The 23,832-nt window shown below is 38.7% G+C and overlaps 1 protein-coding gene across 5 annotated transcripts in view; it reads right to left on the minus strand.

The window, feature by feature from the left end:
• The window catches only part of ANKRD10 (ankyrin repeat domain 10), a 36,570-nt gene that overhangs the window by 5,865 nt on the left and 6,873 nt on the right, over positions 1 to 23,832 (minus strand). For 3 of the 5 annotated variants that reach the window (XM_031655662.1, XM_003914081.2, XM_021929783.1), the window contains exons 3-4: positions 21,607 to 21,698; positions 8,304 to 8,539 (exon numbers count right to left, since the gene is read on the minus strand). In XM_031655662.1, the coding sequence (XP_031511522.1) occupies positions 8,304 to 8,539; positions 21,607 to 21,698 (328 nt within the window). Of the gene's footprint in view, positions 1 to 7,973; positions 8,540 to 9,387; positions 9,482 to 21,606; positions 21,699 to 23,832 lie in introns of those variants that run through there. The other 2 variants (XR_002518546.1, XM_009192247.2) reach the window with 2 other exon arrangements.

Here is a 23,832-nt window from a genome sequence, read left to right on the forward strand (position 1 = left end):
CTCTGCACTGTGGAGATGCGAATGCCCCATGTGATACACTCTGCACAAGCACCTCCGCCTCCGAATCCTAGCAAGACTCACTTCTTACAAGCAGCTCCACGTGTCTGAACGGCTTCTAGTGTTTAAAAATGTGTTTTAAACAAAAAGGATTCTAACAAATCACTGTTACACGTTGCTTTATTCATTTACCATGGCATAAATGTTGTATGAGTTAATTTCAAAACAATCTCTCCTCTGCCCTATGACTGTATTACGATTCACCTAACCCAATTCCCTGCAGCTGTCTGGGCTGCTTAGCCCTTTTCTTTCCTATCATGAACACCACAATTAACATACTCATAAATGCATTTTTGTGTGTATTTCTGGTTAACTCAGATACTTAGAATTATTTCTGGGCCAAAGAATACACACCACAAATAGCAACTTTCAGTGCTAAATACCTCTTTCATATAAACATTTAAAAATAGGGAGAACGGAACTTTGCAGCTTGAATTAGCTCTAATTTTAGAGGCACACAACTCATTTTTGATTATACTGTATATACTAGATCTGGATTATTCTACAAAGATGCTAATGTACAGGATGAGAAACCCGATTTCTGAATTAGTATCTGGGAGAGAAACAGAGCAGTGTGATTTGTGTAGCTGGGGGGGATTGGGGGTAGTCAGAAGTCTGAATAGGTAGGAGGCCAAAAGCCTTCTTAAAATACAGGTGCTTTAAAACCAGAGGCATTAAATGGTAGATTTTAGTCCTTACTCAAAGCTTTAAAAAATCTCCCACAGGCCAGGCTCCACTTTCACTGTGACTCAGGCATGCACTTTTAAGAGATCAGTGTGTAAGCAGGGCATCTTTTGGAAAAAAAAAAAAAAAGGGCTGGGCGTGGTGGCTCATGCCTGTAATCCCAGCATTTTGGGAGGCCAAGGCAGGTGGATCACGAGGTCAAGCAATCAAGACCATCCTGGCCAACATGCTGAAACCCCGTCTCTACTAAAAATACAAAAATTAGCCGGGTGTGGTGGCGAGTGCCTGCAGTCGCAGCTACTCGGGAGGCTGAGGCAGGAGAATCACTAGAACCCGGGAGGCAGAGGTTGCAGTGAGCTGAGATCATGCCACTGTACTCCAGCCTGGTGACAGAGTGAGACTCCGTATTTAAAAAAAAAAAAAAAAAAAAAATGGGATCGTGGGGTTGGTGGAAGAGCAGATCTCCCAAGTGTGCGAAAGTCGTCCCAACCTCCAGGAGCCTTCATGGCATGCATACACGGAGAACCTGCAGCCAAGAGCAGGTCAGCGTTCGCTCCTCCCACAGGCTGCAATCCTGCAAAGCCCACCACGAACACGGTTTGCACAAAAGGGTGGACTTTGATGGGAATACAATGCAGACAGCTTAAAATACCTACACACTCAATTGGCATTCAGATGCCAATGTTCCCCAGATAAAGTGACAACTAGGGGTTACCTGCAATTTCACACCTCTGAAAAACAGGTTAGAAAACCCCAACAGAGAATAGCTTCACGAAAGCTGGGGTGTTTGCCTTCTTCACTAGGTCCATGAAGCCCACTCACTAGCCAGGAGAAACAAAAACACAAGGTAAACAAAAACAAATGATCAGTAGCCGGCGCAGCCTGTAATACAACCCGAGGAATCACAACCATCCAGGCAGGCCTGGCCGTGCCAGGTGCAGGTGCAGGAGGCGCCACTAGGCGGCCGGAAGAGCCGCGCCAAGGGCAGCCCAGGGAAGAGAAAGCGGGCAAAACACTATCTCCCAGCAATTCATCCTGTAACTAGAAGACTCACGGCGGCCAGGGACCTCTCAGAAACTGCTCCACTGAGTAGACACATCTTTTATTAATGCAGATGGTTTCTCTAACAAAACAGGGTAAGAATAAAAGGCTTCCATCTTTTACCAAGCAAGATTCCGATTGTGGGAATCATGCCAACAGACACCCTAGAATTTCATTCTATTCCCACAACCAGCTGTCCCAGAGCCTTGGGTAATGCTGTTTCATGAGTGCCGCCTTCTTCATTCCTAGTAGCTATACATAAGTTCTCAATTGGCTGGTACAGATACTAAGCCTGCAATTTTCTCTTTAAATTATGCTGTAAGCCATGAAATTGAAACTGGCCTCTCAAAATTTCAAGAACATTGGATTTGGACCCGTTTCCTCCCACAACCAAGACCCTGCCAACTGTGGCATTTGCTCCCACACACCTGTTGCCACTGCTGAAGGAATCAATTACATCTTGCATTTGAGAAAGGTGGCCTGTACAATTTCAGAAAAACATGTCTTCCAAGGTCATCAGTTTACTTAGGAAGCACTATCCTTTCCTATCTTCCTATTGACTCTTAAACAATGATTATTTCTGAAAATGTTAGCATGACCACTTTTTACAAAGGGTCTTTACTTGACTGTAAAAGCAGGTGTCTGTTGGGAAGACAGGCTTCTAGTACACCTGAGACACAACGTTCAGGATGGAAACCTACCTAGGACTAGCTCAAAACCTCCAGCCTCCCTGCTCACAAATACAGCTACGTCCAGGTGTGGTCACTGCCTGCCCTCCTAAGTGAGAACTAAAGCCAGCAGAGCATGCCTCTGGCTGAGAAACCCACATTCCTGACCCTGGGGGACACGTAGAGATGCTCCACTTGGGGCTGATGCCCAGGGCAACTAAACGGTCTGCATTTGTATTTTCATCTGAAATTGGGGGGTTGCACAAAACCCCTAAAGGCAGTTCCCAGTAACTGCAACTATGAGCTATTCAGGATCCAGCAGCTTGAAACCATGAAAAAAGTCTGAGTTTCAAGTTCGGGAAGGTCTGCCGCATTACAGAAGTAACGCACCTGGACATCAAGGTCGTGCCACTACAGAGGCTTGTGGGAGTGCTGGCCAGGTGAAGACACTCCGGGGGCACCATTCATACCGACACACAGGGAAACAGGACTGTAACTGACAGGCATGCCTGCAGATACATGTAAGGTTTAGGAAAAATGCCTGATCATAACTTTAATCTTACATTAAAAAAAAAAAAAGCACTCTATGAACAGTCATATTTTGGGATATAGGGGCTCCTATCAGCCAACAGGACATTACTCCCAAGACCCGAGCCATACTGGTTATATTTCCCAAGACTAAAGCAGGAGACATTTTACAAGTCAAAAACTGCCAAGTAGTTTCACACAATGAACTTAGGCGAAGCTTGAGATCATGACCTAGACTTGTAATCTACCTTTTACTGTGCCTCTAGGTGCTGTTGGGTCCCAGGTGTTGACCCACAACCCTTGAAAGGTGGCCAAAAGGCCCAGGACCCCTCCCGCCTGTGGCCTTTCCACTGAACTGAATGCATCCTGCTGTTGCTTCCACTGGGGAAGCCTCAATGTCCTCTCATTAAAGCAGCAAGGAAAGATGCTCTGCCTTCCCGGTTTCCCACCAGTCATTACCTGGAACTACTGTTTGTTCTGCTGTAGAGCACATTTTACTCAACTTTTTAAGGTCCTGTTAAAACCAAAATGTTTTTCTATTACAAGGTGACCTTTTGTGGGACCCACCAGGGCCCAGATTCCAGCAGTGCAGAGGGCTGGGATGACTCCAGGCAGCAGGAAGCAGCAGCAACCCAAGGACAGAGGAAGGCAGTGAGCGCTCTGGACAGACTAGGGCGGACTGGGGGTTTGGCTCAAATACAAAAGCAGCTTGTGATCAAGTGTGCCAGTCTTGGTTTTGCTTCCCACTGGGGTGTCCACAACTGTGCTGAGGACAACTCAGGCCCGTTAAGTTTGCTCAAATGGAGACTTTTTAACAGTGGAAAACGCAGACACTGGACTGGAAGTAATGCAGACTGTATTTCAAGACGTCACATCTTCAGGGATCAAGAAAAAACAACCATTCCTTATTTGAACACAATTAGGTAGGTGTGTTCTATCATCCTGGCCGAATTTTCATAAACAAATATACTGCAAATTTGAGAACAGTGAGGATGGCGGCAGTTACAGTGCTCTAATATGTAACTAAACTAGAAGGAACTAAATCACAAATTTACTCCTGGGAGGTATTTTACTTCCTCTCAAGTTTCAAGCAATTACCATCTATCATTTAACAAACCAGCCGGTCATATCTGCCCCTCTTTTACCAGTTTTTAACCCTGTTCAACACGAACAGTTAAGGACAAAAGGCAGAGATCCTTTATCCAGGTTAAATCCATTCTGGGAAAGTGTTAACACTTTCCACCAGTAACTTTACCTCTATATCATCAGGTTGTAGATATTTCTTTCTGTAAGGTGTTTTTATATTCAATAACTTCACAGTATGAATGAGATTCTACAATCAATAATATGCCTATGATTAAAACCAAGCTGTTAAGTCAGTTTAACGCTTGAGATCTGCTGTCACCACAGCCTACTTCTGGGGCAAACGTTGTCCCAATTGTGAAACTGAGGTTATTGGGTCAGTTTTTAAACTCACACTGTGTTCCCCCGCTTCTTCCCCACAACTCTTGAGCTCCATCCAAAACAATTATCAATCAGCAAAATGAAGTTTTCACTCATGGAAGGGACTGGCATTCTTTTCTAACCAGGATCACTGAAAAACTTAAGTTTCCAAGGAGTACATATAAAAATAATTGCATTGGGTTATTCCTGAAGATTAACCAAGAACACTAGGCAAACCTGAACTCAGTTTTATACAGTGCAGCTGGAATCCCGAAGCCCATGCGTCATACCATCAGAGCAAATGATTGATAAACAGAAAACAAAAAAAATTTAAAGACTGATACTTCCTTGCGCCATCTAAAATGAACGAAATCCCACACTGGGTAAAGTATTATCCCAAGATACTTTCCATCAAAACAAACTGCTTAAGTAACTGTGGATTGTATTTCACCCTCCAGAGTTCATGTCTACACCTATTATATGTTCTGACTAAACTGCATTTGATACAGATGCAAGTAACTTTATGAAAGTTAAAGTCTGACTTCTTGTAGCATAACTTCCAAGACAGGTAATATTCAAGCAATACAAAAGGCCAAGTCTTTATTCTTCACTTGAGATCTTTCAGATCAGTTTCCAAAGGAAAATTCCTCCAATTTAAAATACTTGAAGGGAGTTTACTAAAAGCAGAGATACTACTTTTTGTGGGGAAGAGTGGTTAACATTCAGACAAGTGTTTTGGCTTTTTTTTTTTTTTAAGAGTGAATTTTACAGGGATCTCCTTAGGAGAGAAAACTTTCTGGAAGTAATTACTTTTGTAAATATAAATTCCACACTAACAGCCTCAATATTTGTTAACTCTTAAATTCTAGGAAAACGGAACAGACTACGTTTTATTGGTAAAAGTTATGCAGCCACGATATTATCCCTGGCACCTGTAACTTGTTTTTAAAGCCAAACAAAACAAAAAACCCAGCTTAAACTCTTCTAAATATTTTTATATGTGAAGTTACTCAAAGTATTTTATATGCATGTGTTAAATGAGGAAAAAACAATTTTTTTTTTTTTTTTTACTCTGGCATGACAACCAAAAACCTAGTAATTCAGATTAAGCAAAACTTAAAACACACACATTTAAACAAAATCAAAACAAGATGCCAGAAATTACAATTAAACTAAAGCAATGTATCTTTAATTCAAAACTAAAAAACTGGCCAAATAATGGAAATAATTATGTATCTACTGAAACCAAGAACAATTTCATGTAGAACACTCAGGTAATTGGGAGAAAAAAAAATCCTGTTTCAATGATCAAGAATGATTCCCAATACCCAACATACCACATTCAGTATGCAATGTAAAAGGGGGGGGAAAAATCACCTTTTCCCACAGGGAAAAGAGTGGTGGAAGTGTGGGTAAGCTGAAGATGCCCATCTCTACTCACACAAACACAAAATAAAAAAATATACACAACACACTCTTGTGACGTGTGGGGCAAATCGAAGGACTGTCAACTACATAAAAGACAGAACCATCAGAAGTTCCAGGAAATCAGTCAAGTCACAGTCAGTATACAAATTAGGAAAACCAGAGATGAGCGGCTTTAAAGTAATGTGCATCTTGGCTGAAATATTTCTACTGTGATAATCACAGAAACATCAGTCACGTACTGTGTACCTGGAACAGTGGCTCAACCTGTTAGGTCTACGTATTACCTGCAACACTTAAGCAGAAGTGCCGGCTCCAGCCATATTTTTGTCTAAATTAGCACCCTCAGGCTTAGGACCAGGAATGTATGGTTTGGGAAGGCTGCATGGCGAGTTTAATGTGCAAAATGTGAACTTCTAATCACTGGTCAACCAAAACAAATCCTCCTTCTAAAGGAAGAAAATAAAATCCCCGGAAATCAGCAGGACTCTTTAAACCAAATGTATGTAGTTATCGAGGATTAGGAAACAAGGAATCCTCAGAAATGCTTTTCAGGGTAATTAAGCAATGTGGTACTGGCCAATTCAACTGACCTTAGAAACCTAGTTTTACAAACTCTTCTAGGTGCATTTTGAGTCCAATTAGCATGTTAAGTGATCTCTTTTTAAAAATACTAAACAGAATTTAAGATTTATCAGCAATAAGAAAATGAAGCATAAATCATTTTTCAAGGACATCTGGACTATACAGTGACATACACGGACAGACATGTACAATTCGTGCATGAGGGCACAAGGCCACTCTACAATATTAACCAGGCTTTAAAGGAAATGACAAAGGATTTTTTTAAAAAGTGGATGCTCTTTAAAAGGCTTTGAAAATACATTGGAAAAAATATGTTAAAACATGGTACAAATAAATGACAATGCTGAATACATCACCATTAAAAAAAACCATTTTGAATTTTACACAGATCTTCATGTCATGCTTATGACTTTAGCATCTTTCTGGAAATGCTTAACTCATAAAAATCTTGAATTTTATAAAACTGTTAAGTTTATGCATTACTACAAAAAGTCTTATCACAGGAATTTTTATGGTGACAAGATTTAAATAGTTGTGAAGTACATAATACTGACATTTTATCAACTTTATAGGGAAAAAAATGTTTCACTTGGACACACTCATTAAAATAAGGGAGAAAAGATGATATTGGTTCATGAAATTTAAAGTTAACCAAGACCTCTATATTTTTAAGTGCTTAACTGATAGTCACTCAGTTTTTCTTATGCTATAACTTGTACAGTTGATTTTTTTTTTAAACCAACAGGCAAAACTGCTTATCCTCAGCAAATCTGAGCTCACAATCTGGTTCATTACTTTACACTCCCACCTCTCCCTTTCCATGTCCACTAAATACGCCTGCCAAGCTGTCACATTTACCTTATTAAGAATTTTTTTTTTTTAAAGAGACGAGGTCTCACTATGTTGCCCAGGCTGGTCTCAAACTCCTGAGTTCAAATAATCCTTCTGCCTCAGCCTCCCAAGTGCTGGGATTACAGGTATGAGCCGTGACAACTGGCCTAAGACATCTTATAGATACAGATGATTTTCCTATAGGAAAGGGAGATGTTTTCAACTTCAAGAGTGATTGGCTGGCTGCTTATTTGCAAACTCAAACATACCTTAAAATACAAATTAGCCCAGCGTGATAGCATGCACCTGTAATCCCAGCTACTTGGGAGGCAAGACAGGAGAATTGCTTTAACCCGGGAGGCGGAGATTGCAGTAAGCTGAGATCACACCATTGCGCTCCAGCCTGGGTCACAGAGCAAGACTATCTTTTTAAAAAAGGGTGGAAAAATACTTACAATGAAAATAACTTACCTTAGGGACTTAAATCCTCAAGATCAAATTATACACCAGATCTTGCTGTGATAAATGAACACGTATTACCATGTGGGGTACAGAGACCAGCTGAGGTCAAATCATAGTACAGAAATAGTACAGAAAACATTTACCTTCCCAAATGTGAAAATGTTTTACTGCCGGACCATCAGCAATTTTTATAAGCCCAGGAACATTTACAAGAAACAAATTATAAAAAATAAAAAATAAAAAAAATCAGGCACAGTGGCAGATTTTCTTTAATAGATATATTTCGAACAGATACAACAGATTAAAAAATCTAATTCACGGCAGGTAAACATGGGTGCTCAAAAAGTTCCACACAGACATTTACACTTGGGCTGTATTTCCCTCACATCCCCTTTTGTTAAGTGTCCCATCTTCGCAGTGGCAGTACAGGAGAAATCTCCACCGTCACCGCACAATCCACCAGGCACATTACCACCTGAAGTGAAGGTCTCATCTCGAAGGTGCGTTCGGCCATAAAAAGAAAACATATTAAAGAAAGGAAAAATAAGTGTGCTCTTCCCACCCACAAAGTGGTCTCACCTTCAGTTCTAGCTTTCTTTACTCCAAAGGCTTCTGAGTCTTCCAAGCATCTCTTTCGATTTGTTCCCACACTAATATGATTAGGAAATACATTCTGATGACCCCCATTTAAGATGCCATTGTTATAGAAATGGTTCAGATGACAATTCTGGAGGTTCAAGAGAAACTGGGCACACTCTTGGAAACCCTGGGTTTGTGCAATGTCTGCTGCTGTCAGGCCACTGGCATTCCTCAGGCTGTACAACACAAAAACACTGAATTACACCCCGTCTGCGTGCTCACCTGGTCTCTGCTCCTGCTGAACTGACTAGCTATCTGAGGGTGGTATGAAAGAGTAAACAAATTCATAGCAAATCTTCATTAAAGAAGTAGTTAATCAATCTAGCTCTGTAACTAACTTCTCTTATACACATCTGATTTCTAAGCAAGATTTGGGAGATAAAATAAATATGCTAAACGTTTTAAAAAGGCATCTTCCTATTTAACTTCTCAAAATCATGTTTTATGTTTAAATTTAGTCTGAAGAATCTAAATTTATGCTAACTTCAGACTTGAAACTGAATTATATATTATCTGCACTTAATTTTAATAACCCATTCCTTTAGCGTGAATAAAATCATAACAAACAAACATGTACTGAAATTGTCCATGGCATTCATAACTGTCTTCCTAAAAATAAAAGTAATGGCTTAGCAACAGGCCAGCCTTTATGCGTACATGTGACACTGTAAGTGGAAGTTTAGAAGGATGTCCTGACGTTGAAGTAACTATCACCAGACTCCAGAGCTGAAAAGCTGTGTTTTTTGGTCAGATTTTGATTGTTTTGGCCTTGCTTGGAAAAACTTGCTAGAGTATTACATTTTTGGCATTCTAGAGCATTTGAGTAGTTGGTTCCTTTAAAAAGGCTTTGAATACTGTCCTAAAAACTCATCCTTATCACTCACAAGAACCAAAGTTTTACCTAATAGTACTAAAAAGGAAAGGTCTGGGATTTCTACAGTAGCTAAAACTCAGATTAAAGTAGGAAGTGATGGCAGAATAAGTGAAAGAGCTGAATAAAATAGAGTAAGTTGAACTTGTAAACCTTTAGACACTGAATTAAAACTGAGGGATCAAAGGTAACTCCATGTTGAAGTTCCCCTGGAAGACAAGAATGTACACTGCTCTGTGAAATAAACCTGTAAAAAAGCAGACATCCTGTTAGCTGCAGGTTGATAAACAAACTGGAGAAGTACTTAACAGCAAAGACACCTTCCATACCTGTTCAGCAAGCTACACTACATCCACAGCAAAAGCATGATGAAATAAAGGCCTTGTGCTGTGTCTCTCAAACAACCAATCCAGAACCCTGATGCTTTTCTTGGGGTTACTGTTAATGCAAAAAAAACAAAACAAAACAAAAACAAAAACAAACCCTGCATTTGAGAGTGAAAACTACAGAATTAGGGACAAATAATATTTTCTTATTTATAAGAACAATACTCTTGTATTCGTTATTTCCGGACATCATAAAGCTCTGACCTCAGAAATGAAAAGTGGGCATGGACACTCACTAAACGTGTCTCTACTTTTTAAAGCATAAATGTATTACACATTTTGAAAAAAGACCCAAATCCTATTTGATAGGTATAAGAGAATTGAGAATCTCAGAAACCAACAAAATTCTTAAAAATGTCAGGCAGCTATGTGCAGGATGATTAGAGACTAAAGTCGGTATTTTTATTAGCCAATAAGACTTCATGGCTATGAATGGCCGTATTTTCTAGTATTGCATATTTTTATTTTGATATATGAATTAAATGAAAAGGAAGCACCAAAGTTTGGGCAGACTGAATTACATCAATTACAGTTTGTACAAAATCAGATCACCTTGTTATTGAAATAGAAAATATACTAATATTAAGTGACAGCTTAATCATATAGCTGAACTTTTTATTAATGGTGTTATTTCACTTTCAAAAGATATCAGAAGTGCAGATGACCTGGGAGGGTCTACTCTGTCAAGAATGTGAACAGAAAAATAAGTTTCCACATGAAAATTCAAAAACTCTTCAAGGAGAACATAAGTTTATAAACTGATTATTTCTACAGATAAGCACAGACTTGCTCTTCAAAATCAAGAAATAGAGACATGAGAAGCTACTACTTAGTATTAGAACAAATAAAAATATGAAACAAACCCCACAGTAAAAATTACTCTTTAGTGGACCAGAGGATAAAAAAGAGCAAACAGATTTTTGAAATGGCACTTAGAATCATAAATACCATGCTGGGCACGGTGGCTCACACCTGTAATCCCAGCACTTTGGGAGGCCAAGGCGGGTGGATCACCTGAGGTCAGGAGCTTTGAGGCCAGCTTGGCTTACATGGTGAAACCCCATCTCTACTAAAAATACAAAAAAATAGGCCGGGCGCGGTGGCTCAAGCCTGTAATCCCAGCACTTTGGGAGGCCGAGACGGGCGGATCACGAGGTCAGGAGATCGAGACCATCCTGGCTGACACGGTGAAACCCCGTCTCTACTAAAAAATACAAAAAACTAGCCGGGCGAGGTGGCAGGCGCCTGTAGTCCCCGCTACTCGAGAGGCTGAGGCAGGAGAATGGCGTCAACCCGGGAGGCGGAGCTTGCAGTGAGCCGAGATCTGGCCACTGCACTCCAGCCTAGGCGGCAGAGCGAGACTCCGTCTCAAAAAAAAAAAAAAAAATAGCTGAGTGTTGTGGTGGCACATGCCTATGGTCCCTGCGACTCGGGAGGCTGAGGCAGGAGAATCGCTTGAACCTGGCAGGCAGAGGCTGCAGTGGGCCGAGATCACACCACTGCACTCCAGCCTGGGCGACAAGAGTGAGACTCTATCTCTAAATAAATAAATAAATACCAATTCGCTGAGGGAAGTTTAGATGCTCAACGGGCATGCCAACATTCTGAAGTTGTTAAAAGAACATCCAAAGCACATTCAATACTTTTATTCCTTATTCAGAAGCTGAAGACTACACTGAATTTGGGTTAAAACAGCAAGTTTACTGATCTTCCAAAGAAATATAACCTTAAAGAAAAATAATCAACAAAATAGTGCCAACGTATGGAGATTCCTGGAGACTGTGAAGTTTGAGAGTGTTAGCCTACACACATATAGCACTGGTAAGCTCTCCCACTTCACTTTTTCCCCTACCAAAAGTAGTTAAACATGTGCTTGTCCTCTACTTAGACCAACCAAATTTCCATGTGGTCTTAGGTATTATCTCAAAACCTACTTTACTAAAAGAGCTCAAAAGATGGATTATGGCCCACTCATGCTATATACTCTACTCGTGTATAAGGACCAAGGAAGCAAGAACAATCACAGGTCAAACAACTTCTAGCAGCTCACATAATTTTGGGGCACTAGAAGGCAGTCATGATGGGGAGATCAAAAAGTTCTAGAAATTGTATTGGACGGGTATCAGAATCTAGGATACACGGTAATTGGAGGAATTACTTGGAGGAGACTGTAATTTTGCTCTACATTTAACTGGCACTATCTATGCAGCATTATCAGAGACAGAAACATCCAGCACCCTTTCTCTGCTGCTAGTGAGGCACAAGAACACTTCAACCCATCATTTCCCTTGTTACCAAGGGCTGAACGTATACAACATACAGTTTAACTGGATAGCATTTATATTCTTCTCTGAGGAAATCTGTTGCTACCTGACTCAGGAACACAACACAAAACGACACCACCATCTCTTGCCCCTAAAAGTCTTCATTCTCATTTCCTCTCCTTACCTACATTCATCACCTCCACTATCCCTGCTCACATTAAAAACCTTGCAAGTGGTCGCTCAACTGTGTAGTGCACATTATAGAAACTGGCCTGAAATGATCATTAAGGATCATCTTCCAGAAGGCACTTTTCTAAAAAGGACTATGTAGTAATTATTTTAGACTTTGAAGACCATACATTCTCAGTTCTACTCAATTCTTTTGTTGTAGGCTGAAAGCAGCCTCAAGACAATTAAGCATGGCTATGCTCTCATAAAGCTTTATTTATGAACACTAAAATTGAAATTTCATCTAATTTTATATACTAGAAAATATTATTCTATTGATTTTTGCTCAACTATTTAAAAATGTAAAAACCATTCTTGGCCCACAGGTCAGACAAAAAAAGGCAGCAGGCCAGAACTGCTGAATAACATTTAACCAAATAGATACTGTAAATATTCCTCTGTTGTTATGGGGTACACTGTAAATTCCAATACAACATACAGGGATTAAAAAAAAACAAAATAGCATATGCATCACCTCAAACACTTTTCATTTGTATTGAATTAGCTATATAAAAAATAAAAATAAAAAATTACCGTTAACTAGTCACCCTACAGGGCAAGGTAACACTACTAGAATTTACTCTTTCCATCTAGTAACCACTCTTTTTTAAAGAGACAGAGTATCTCCCTGTTGCCCCAGCTGGAGTGCAGTGGCACAATCGTAGTTCACTGCAGCCTGGAACTCCTGGGCTAAGGGATCCTCCTTAGCCTCAGCCTCTCAAGTAGCTAGGTATACAGGCATGTGCGCCACCATGCCTGGCTTTTTTTTCTTTTAATTTTGAAAGAGATGTTGCTCAGGCTGGTCTCAAACTCCAGGCCTCAAGTGATCCTCCCACCTCAGACTCCTAAAGCACCGAGATTAGAGGCATGAGCCACTCTCTACTTCTATGAGATCTTTTTTACCTTCCACGTAAGTACAGTACATGGCGTATTTATCTTTCTGTGCCTGGCTTACCTAACATAATGTCTTCTAAGCTCATACATCTTGCTGAGAATTACAAAATTTTGTTTTTTTAATGGCTCAATAGTATTCCACTGGGTACACATACCACTGTTCATGTGCTGACAGACACTTAGGTTGATTCCAAATCTTGGCTATTGTGAACAGTGCTGGAATGAGCATGGCAGGTGCAGATGTCTCAGTATATGGATTTTCTTTTGGATATATACCCAGTAGTAAGACTGCTGAATCATATGGTAGTTCTATTTTTAGTGTGTTCAGGAACCTCCATACTGTTTCCACAATGGCTGTACAAGTTTACATTCCCACTAACAGTGTTTAAACGTTCCTTTGTCTCTGCATTCTCATCAGCATTTGTTACTGTCTTTTTCATAACTGTCATTCTAACGGGGATGAGACGGTCTCTCATTGTGGTTTTGATTCTCTTTAGAATAATATTTCTCCTCTTAATATTCCTCTACTCTTAATAATGGATTTTCTGAACATCTATTAATTTTATGCACTATTCAACTCAAATAAAACAGTAACTTTTTAAAAGTTGCCAAATCTGTCACAAAATATTAAAGAACAAGAAAAATATATAAAGGTAAACTTGAGAGGGGTGTAAAAAAAAAAGACCCTGAGAGAGCACTTAGCTGTGAAACAATCATTCCTATTCCTAAATTGAGTGTTTTTGGTTACATGTTCTAAGTGCCTTGCAATAAACCAGGCAATGTGCTTTATCTGGAAAAAGGGAGCCCTAACTTCAAAGTCTGAGTTCCTCAAACTTTTTTAATAGTTAAATTTCAAATACGTTAGACTGAAAATAATTTGGGTTTCCAAGTCAAAGATTAGAACAAATAATCATTAAAGATCATAAAAGAGGTTCAGATCTTTAAATTCTATGTTCATATGTGCTTTCCTATTTGTTAAGCAATATTTCAGTTTTCATGTTTTAATTGCTAAAATTCAGCAAGAGTTGGACACATAAATGAAATACTTGATTTACAGGTTCTGTGTTTCTATCTACACTCAAACCTAGTACTTCTAGTACTTTGTTCTGTCATAGTACTTTTTAAATACTCCATCCTTTACCCTTCACTCCACAGGTTTTTTGTCTGTTTTAAACAGGGTCTCACTCCCGTCACCCAAGCTGGAGTGCACTGGTGCAATCACAGCTCACTGTAGCCTCCTCTACCTCGCGGGCTCAGGTGCTCCTCCCACCTCAGCCTCCTGAATAGCTGGGACCACAGGTACCACCACCATGCCCAACTAGTTTTTCTGTTTTTGGTTTTTGTTTTTTTTTTTGAGACGGAGTTTCACTCTTGTTGCCCAGGCTGGCGTGCAATGGCGTGATCTCGGCTCACCGCAACCTCCACCTCCTGGGTTCAAGAGGTTCTCCTGCCTCAGCCTCCCAAGTAGCGGGGATTACAAGCGCCCACCACCACACCCGGCCAATTTTTTATATTTTTAGTAGAGACAGGGTTTCACCATGTTGGCCAGGCTGGTCTTGAACTCCTGACCTCAGGTGATCCACCCACCTCAGCCTCCCAAAGTGCTGGGATTACAGGCAAGAGCCACTGCGCCCAGCCATTGTTTTTAAGTTGTTTATGGAGACCGGATTTTCACTCCACAGGTACCAACTTAGTGTATTACGTGACCATAGGCACTAACTGCTGGCCACTCCTGTCAACCTCAAGTGAGGTATCAGTAGTAAAGACAAAAGTTCATCTGGACTGTGTTTACGCACACTATTCCAAAGGGAAAATTAAAGTACCCAGAAGACTCAAAAACGATTTTGAATGCAAACTGGTGGTAATGAAGGTGTACACATTATTTTCAGATGAAATCTTCAAAACACGCACTTTTGAACTGAGCACTCCCAGTTTGATGCAGCTGGATACACGGGCTGTGCCTGACCTAAAATGCGTGTCTGTTCATTTCTGAAAATAGGAGTCTGTCGTTCTACAGCTATAGCCTTGTCCTCCCTGGTCCTCTCCAACATCCATTTGAAAAATCTTTGGAAATGGGAAGAGATTTTTAAAACTCAGACAACGGTCAACTTGCGGTTCAAACTGGTTCTAGTTTGAAGTTCTAAAATTAACTTTCTTTAAAAGAAACTCAGCATGATCAGATTTTTAGGCTAGCAAGCTAAATGTGCTGCAATTTATTGTGGAAACTATGATGGCTGTGCTTTTATCTATAAACTCTCTGCCTGTAACATTCACCAAGACTAGGAAAAGCAGTCACTGAGCAGGCCACCCATATGCTCTCTACTATTCTTTCAAAACAGGAATATTGAAATGTGGGACAAAACGGAATCATCTTTACTGTGAATTACATGTTCTGTTAAATAACTGGCAAAAACAAATCAAACTGGCATTAACTTTACTAAAGACACAAATGCTGATATGCTATATTTTCTTATTCTGAATAGAATATTAAAATTTATTACCTCTAGGCCAAGGACAGTGGCTCAACCCTATAATCCTGGCGCTTTGGGAGACAGAGGCAGGAGGATCACTTGAGGCCAGAAGTTTGAGACCAGCCTAGGCAACACAGGAAGACCTTGTCTCTTCAAACACTCAAATTGATATCTGAGAACTCTCCCCAAAAGAACTTTCACTAAAATTTATATCTAAGAATTCTCCCCCAAAGAACTTTAAAAATCAGGTTCTACTCTGAAGCCAGCCAGGGTCCCACCAGTTTCCACTTATAGTGCCACAATTCCAGAACAAAGGAGAAGCCATTCTGATGAGAACGACTTTGTTTTAATTTTGAAAAACCACGGATCAGGAAATACCTGAAGTTTAATTTTTAGAATCCAACTTGTCACATCACCTCCAGGATGTTTTCTTATTGTTAATGCCATGTGACAATAAAAGATAACAATTTTTATATAAATAATATTTCTGTTAAAATTCTGATCTCAACTTAGCTATTGTTAGTTTACAAATAGAAAGGTAGATATCATAAATTAGGTAAGCAAAGCATGCAAATCTAAAGCATCTCTATCTGAATTCCTAGATTAGCGTTAAAACCAATCACCGCAACAAATACCTCAACAGTATGCCTCGTGTGCAGAAAGGAAGCGATACTGAACATTCAATGCCACAACTGTAAGGTTTTCGGAGAAGCACCTGTGGCAGTTTCAGCAGTTTCTATATGGAATGCTCCCCCTTTCTAGGATTACTTGAAAAAATCAAGTCAATTCGAATTACGTAGCTGTAAAACATTGACATGTGTAGTTTTTACAGATTCAGAATCTTCTGTGTGATTTAAAACGGGCAATGGTTCATAATACAGGAAACTTAAATAATAAGGGATCACATATTTGCAGGCAACATTTGGATTAAAAATACATAGACACACATAATGTGCAGAAGCACACTGACTAAGCTTAAGCCATTGTCATGTGACCACCTTGACCATGAGCTATTGCTCTAAAACACTGCCTTTTAAATTACCTTTGGTAATTTTTTAGCATGAAGCCAATTTAAATATGTCAATATTTCAACATAAGTTTAACAGTATGGACTAAAAACCATCAACTCACGATTCTGGTTACTTTAAAATTTGGTATGCTGTATCTCAAATACATTAGTAACTATTCCTAGATGGAAATAAGCAAATACATGGAATCATTAAAAAAAGATAAAAAACATTACTAAATTGTCCATTTGTACAGACAAAACATTAGCAAACATCTAAGATATCTTCAGCAAAAGAAACACGTGTATTTTTAACCCTTTGGTATCCAAAATCTTATTTAATTATGAAGACTTTCTTAAATATATCCTTCAGTTAATAACAGGAAGAAACTGTTTTAAAAAGTTTCTACCTAAATAAATTTGGTGCCAAGTTTTCAAGTTCAAAGTTACTGAGGATGGTTTCACACTGCAGTTGAACCGCAGTGATGTTTGCGTACATTAAAATGTAAAACCATCATTCCAGGAGTTTGATTAAATATTTAGCATGCTCCTGCTATAATTTAGCAAGGGAAAAGGACATCTGGATTTAGAAATCATTGGTTTTATTTGAAAGCACTATCTACAAAAGCAGTAAAGAAATTTTATCTGTATTTTAATCAAGCTGCTGTGAAAAACAATCAAAATTCTGAACTTAATTTCTTAAGTCTGGAATGGTATCAACCCACTTACTGTCCCTGTCTAGCAGGCAGAACTTAACAGCTATCTCAGGAAGAGATTCCTCCATCCTGAAATACTTTAACAACCAGAAAATAGCCAAGACCAGACAAGTGTGCTGTGGTGACAACTAGATAAAAGGAGGCTGCTGCACAGTGGCTCACATCTGTAAACCCAGTGCTCTGGGAGGCCAAGGTGGAAGGACTGCTTGAGCCCAGGAGTTTGAGACCAGCCTGGGTAACACAGCAAGACCCCCATCTCTACAAAACAGTTTTAAAAATTAGTTGGGCATGGTGGTATGTGCCTGTAGTCCTGGCTACTTAAGAATCGGAGGCAGGACGATCACTGGAGCCCAGGAGTTTGAAGTTGCAGTGAACTATAATCATGCCACTGTACTTTAGCCTGGACGACAGAGTGAGACTGTCTCTTTAAAAAAAAAAAAAACACAGAGGCAAAAAGTAGGATGTGAGGATGACCAGAATTCAGAGGACCTAAAATCAGAAAATATGAATTCAGAGTCATAATTCTGGTAGATTTTGTAACTAAAATATTATTCTGACAGGCAAAAAAAATGAACAAATGAAAATAAACCACAAATTTCAAAATGAACGGCTAAAAGTAAATCTAGGTTACATTTTGCCAAGGGCAAAAGTCGCAAATGAATTTAACACTAGTATTAAATATGCTCATCACCTGTATTTGCCCTAATGAAAATCTGATTTCTAGACCGGGCTCTATGGTAAACAAAGGTGGGTCATAAATGGTCAATTATGATCCAAACTAAGACAATTCCATTTTAATTAAAATGTCTAAAAGTGAAGCAGTTTTCGTGGCATTAAAATAGTCTACTAACATCACATTCTAGGCTTTTGTTATTATAGCCAACTGTGCCTACTTTCTAAACTAGGCAGGAGAGACTTTTCTAGAGTTAGTCACTGAATTTGCTTATATAAGGCTATTGATGCTTCTCAAGCTCTCTAATGATCCCAGTTAAGATAAAAATAAGTTAAAATACAGGTAGCCCAGCTGAAGATCTGGTTACCACAGAATAAATGGCTTCCAAAGAAATCTTCTCCTATAGAAAAGTTCTGAGACTTTGCCATTAAACACTGGCATCCGTATAATGTAGTATTAAAATGCATCTACAAATCTGCCTGAGATGCAACGAATGCTGGTTTCATTCTAAATCTCTTTATTTCTACTCAGTGGTATAAAGCTATTTTACTAGCTGGTTGATATGGAAACATCCTCCACTTTATCTCAAGAAAATAAAGACGAATTAGCCAAAATTAATTGGTACCAAATTACTAAAAGTACAGCTAATCCAAGGCTCGAATTCTGCTATTTACAATCTTAGTAGTGAAAAGATTTTAATTATCAGCAGATAGTAAGTTTTCAAGTCTTTTTCCAAAATCACATTAAGACTTAATGTTATACTGTTACTTGTTCCATCGTCCAAAAGAAAAATGAGATGACAATCTTTTTGTAATATATCCTCTTCTTCCAGTCAAAACCTGAATATCAAGCAAGCAGCACTCAAATACTGGCTGTAGTGGAAAAATGGAACTACTATATAAGCAAGATTAAGGATGGTGACAACTTCACGTACTTGCTGAAAACTCCACACACAGAGATTTAGGTCCTTTAAAGTATACAAACATTGAGTTTGGTCACAAGTTAGATTTAATCCTGTGCATTTTAATTTTTAGATTTAAACAATGGTAAATAATAATGACCAACATATAAGCCAGAAACAGCCTCACACACAGAAAACTTGGCACCAAAACTCAAGATTTAAAATAAGAAAAGAAAAAGAAAGTCCATTAACATACTCACGTGTGGTGCTAGAAAATTTAATACGATGCACAGCAGCTGAAATGCGTTATCTTACAGATGCAACCTACATTAACAAGTAAGTTATATAACAAACCGTTCTAGCCACAGACACTTAGTGTACTTGCCCTTATAATTATGTACCTGATGTCCAAAAAAGCACAACAATTGAAGACTTTGGGCACTTTATGTAGCAGATATATAAAAAGCAAAGCAGGAATTAAGAGCAAATTAATTTAATAATACTGATATAAGGCAGCTTTTAATCTATTCACAGGACAAGGAAAAATTTATGTTATCTCCTAAATATTATAGCATGTAATATGAAGAGTTAATAATCTGGTCCATTCTGAATGAAAAAAAAAATAAGTAACTTTAAATAATTCTATGCTCCTTGAACGTCTTAAAAAAAGAAATGGTTATGATTTGCTAGGACTACACTTTACCATATAAGCAGCATTACAGGGAATAAAATAGACCTAGTACCATTATTTTGGAGATTCAAACTGTTACACGTTGGTGGACTAAATGGGGTAAAGTATAAAAATGTGCAGAAATCAAGAAGCAACTTACAAATTAACTTACTGACAAAAGTGACATTTTATCTAGATGTTAAAATGAAATAACCACATATACAATAGCAATGAATAATGATTACTTGTGCTCTATCTCCAGGCCAAAGGCTTATAACTTTGAGAATTGTTTTTGGCTAGGTAGCTCAGGCTAAATATTTCTTGTAAAAAAAAATATGAAAGCTCAGTCCAGGGAAGTCACCATAATGCAGGGTCTTGAGGGGTGGCTCTTATACTGAGAAGGAAAAACAGACTGGCACCTGAGCCCATCTCAGCCACACCTGGTGGAAAAGAGACACTTGAGGGCCCTGTAACCAAGGACAGAATTGTAAATAAAAGATTCTCATTTTTAAAAAGACACCTACTGAAAAAAGGACATTGTGATATTTATTGGCTAAAAAGATTAAGCTATCTATAAAATGAATAAAACACCTTTGTAATAAAATGTTCAGGACCAATTAGAGTATTATTTAGAAAGTAAGTCATTAAAATATCACCTTCTAATTATCCACTGTTTCAATAAATGACAAGCAATTTAATCATATGACTCCGTATTTTATAATGAAAGCTTCTGTTATTAAAATTAAAGATGAGTTTTTAATCTAACTACAGCTAAGAAAAATGCACAACTTTGCTTTAAAGCAATCCACTGAGAATCATCTCAATGTTCTATTGTATAAAACATACTATCAATTGTTTCAACATTACCTTTAGTCACAACTATACATGAAGTCGCGAGAGTCCCTGCAATGTAACAGTAAATAGAGGCCATGTTTATAATACTAAATCACTATATAAGGATCACAGCCCAAACTAATGGCGAATCTTGCCAATAAACTTAACAAAACAGAAGCTAAGATATTCACAGATGATTGACAGCCTCTGGTACCTACACATGTTGTGCATGAACCTGTATGGTTTTGCTGTCTAGGATCTATTTTCAATATTTACTATAATACAGAGTCAAAGCAATGAAATGGAAACCAAAGGGTTAAACTAGTTTTGTGGGTTTTATTTCCTCCAAAGTCTAAATGTTCACATTTCTGATTAGAATAATGTGGTTTATAATTAATCTTTATGAATTATTCGTAACATTTAAGGTAAAACAAAAAAGCCGATATCAGTTATTTTGGTTATTATGGCTCTATAGCTTACACTCAATATTTAAGGGTGAAAACCGCATCCATTTTGTTAATGCTGTGAACTGCAGAAGAAAAATTTTTATAATATAAATCTTTAAGAAAAAGTTAATACAAATAAATTTAATAGTTAAAATAAATGTATAATGCCATGGCTAGCTAATGATTTGCATATAAGATCTCACTTCTAAAAGAATACACGTAAACATTAAGATTGTCCTATCAAAGCATAAATAAGCTAACTGATGTAAGCTGGGCTAAAACAAAAGATATTTTAAAATAATGCCACCAGTACCAGAAGCTTACAGCAAGCTTGAGGTCTTTAATGAAATAATCCTATTTTACAAGGAACTATCAACCATTAAGTTATAATAAGCTTTAAAACATAACTTTCTCACATCTGCTAAGATGTGGAAATCAAAACAAAGAAAAGTGAATTTTCTTCAGAAACTTTTGAGCCAGAGAGGCCTGAAAAGATATTTTAATCCAATCCAAGCTTCTTGTTTTGAAATCAAAACTTGGCAAAGAAAAGTTTAAAGACCACAGTGACACAACTAGTTAGTGGCAAAGTAATGGTGGCAAAGTAATGATGCCAAGTTCCAAATCTAAATAGTTAACTGTTCTTTCAGTTCAAATACTCTCTCTCGGCAAGAATATTGAGGCTGCTGTGAAATTAAACCCCCTCCTCTAGAGATCAATTTAATCCACACAATTTTCCTCACTAACACCAACTGTTCTAAAAGGCAAAATTACATTACTAATTTTGAAAACAAAGTTCTAGGATTTTTGCTGCTTAGGTACTACCTTTAAACAAAACATCCTCGACTACATCTTCAGCTGGAAAAAATAAACGAAAAACACTTACTCGACGTGAGCCCCATTCGCCACAAGGGCACTGATGCATTCTAGGCTCCCAGAGCGAGCTGCCTTGTGAATGGGAGTTTCACCCTCACAATCCTGAAACAACAAAAAGCAAAATTTGGTCAATGACCAAGTATCTTGGGGCCTCTCCAGTAGTGACAGCGTGAATGCTCTCAACAGTGATTTATAAATCACTTTATGCTGGATCTTAGCAGATCTTAGCACATGTGTATTTTATATAAACCCAGAATAAGTAACCAAACCAACCAACCACACACACATTAAAATAGTCATCGAGGCCAAGAAATGGCACGTAAGAGCTGACATATGGTCTCAGCTACCCACTTTCCCCTATGCCTACCCCAAGGCCAACCCGAGTCAACATCAATGTCTATCGTAAATCTTCTGCTTTGAACTTGAAGTGGGACCACAACTTAAGACAAGATGGCTTAAGGTTCAATGATTGATCTATTTTCAATATTTACTAGAGGGAATAGTTAGTAGATATTCCCAATCTATTTTTAGTATTTATTAGAGGAAAGGGAAAAGAACACAAAGGCAAAGCAAACCAAGCTTCAATTCCTGCTTCAGAAAGTGCACTTCCGCCCCTGGGGCAGAGGGGAGGTGAAGCACACACAGAGGCAGAGGAAGGCGAGCAGACCCAGGAAAGCCACTGTGAACATCAGCAGCCAACCGAGCTCTACGTTGCATGAATGAAACAATGTGAAAGACCATCTTCACAGGCTATCAGCTAAGCAAGAGAGAGGAAAGGCAATCAGACACAGCAATCAAGAGAAGTAAGTGATTTCTGGTGGAAAATGAAGACTCTGGGAAATCCTGGGGGCTCCATAGCAACACGTGTTGAATACTCACACAGAAACCTTACTGGAAGCTGAACTGGGCAGACTACCACACAATTAAGAAACCAAGATAAAAAGGAGTGCAGTGATTGTGGGTCACTTAGAAAACAGTTCATTCCTAAACTCAGTAAATAGCCAAGCTCCTTCACCAACGCGTACTCACAGGAAAAAACATGAGGTGAGGGCCACCCAAAGTTAAAAAAGCAGCGGTAGATTAATTCACAGAAAAATAAGAGTATGAAAGGCTCGAGTGCTTGGTGGAGGGAAAAGTGTGCACATTTATTTAAACAAAGGTCTAAAGAGAATATAGAGCAATGTAAAGCTCTAAACAGAAAAATCCATTTTTGAAGACAGAAACACAGAAAACCATGCAGCTATAAACTATCCAGCCAACACGGATTTCTTAAAAAGCGAAAACCTAGCCCTAACCTCCCCAAAAGAGAGGTGGGGAGGGGAGAGAAGCAGTACAAAATAAAGACAAATAAAAATTACATAAAAACATTCCCAGGAAAACTGGAGCTGAGACTTAGATACAGTTTTGCCAAAAAAGAAAAAAGCTAAAAAAGAAAAAAGGTCTTTAAAGTTATCCTTGGAACAAGACAAAAAAGTAAGGGTCTGTCATGGTGGGATATTAACAGACGACAAAGAAAAAGCAAAACTACCAAGCTCTTCAGGGACAATCTTTAAGGGCAGAGCAAACACTAAAGAAAAGCCCGGGCACCTTGAGAGAAGGTAGCCAAGAGAAAAGATACTTCCAGCAAAGAGCCAGGTGAAGGTGCCCAGGCCTCCAGCTCAGCCCAGTCACATCGCAGCCACGGCAAATTGAGTGATACAGGGAACTGGGAGCAGTGCCAGAATGCTCAAGACAGGCTGGGCACCCTGGGTTTTCATAAAGAAAAATTTCATTTCTAATCTAGACATGAAAAATTAAAGATAACATCAAATGCCAGCAAAATTCTATAAGAGGCATATGAAAGAGAATGTTTGCTAATTACACACCAAGGCTAGTCAATATAGATTCACTAAAAACAAAATCACAGGAAAGCTGACTTCATTTCCTCTTGGGGAAACCGAAAACATGGGCCTCCAGGCAGCATATGAGCTTTGGTAATCTCACAGGCTCACCTTACAGATTGCCAAAAAAGTCTGTGGTATTAACCTTGAGGAAAATGAACTTAGAACTGTTAGTAGCTAACACTCCAAAAGATTAACAGACTAGAAATTGTCTTAAAACACTGCATCAACAGGCTCAAAAAATTAAATGGATACAAACAACAAAGACGACCTGGATCTGGCCTCCTGAGTTTCTATGAGAAATGAGAAACCATCTGCCTGGAGATGAGTCAGCAGGTAGGCAGGGTGGGGAGCTA

This window comes from Papio anubis, chromosome 15 (genome assembly GCF_008728515.1).
Source record: "Papio anubis isolate 15944 chromosome 15, Panubis1.0, whole genome shotgun sequence".
Taxonomy (NCBI): domain Eukaryota; kingdom Metazoa; phylum Chordata; class Mammalia; order Primates; family Cercopithecidae; genus Papio; species Papio anubis.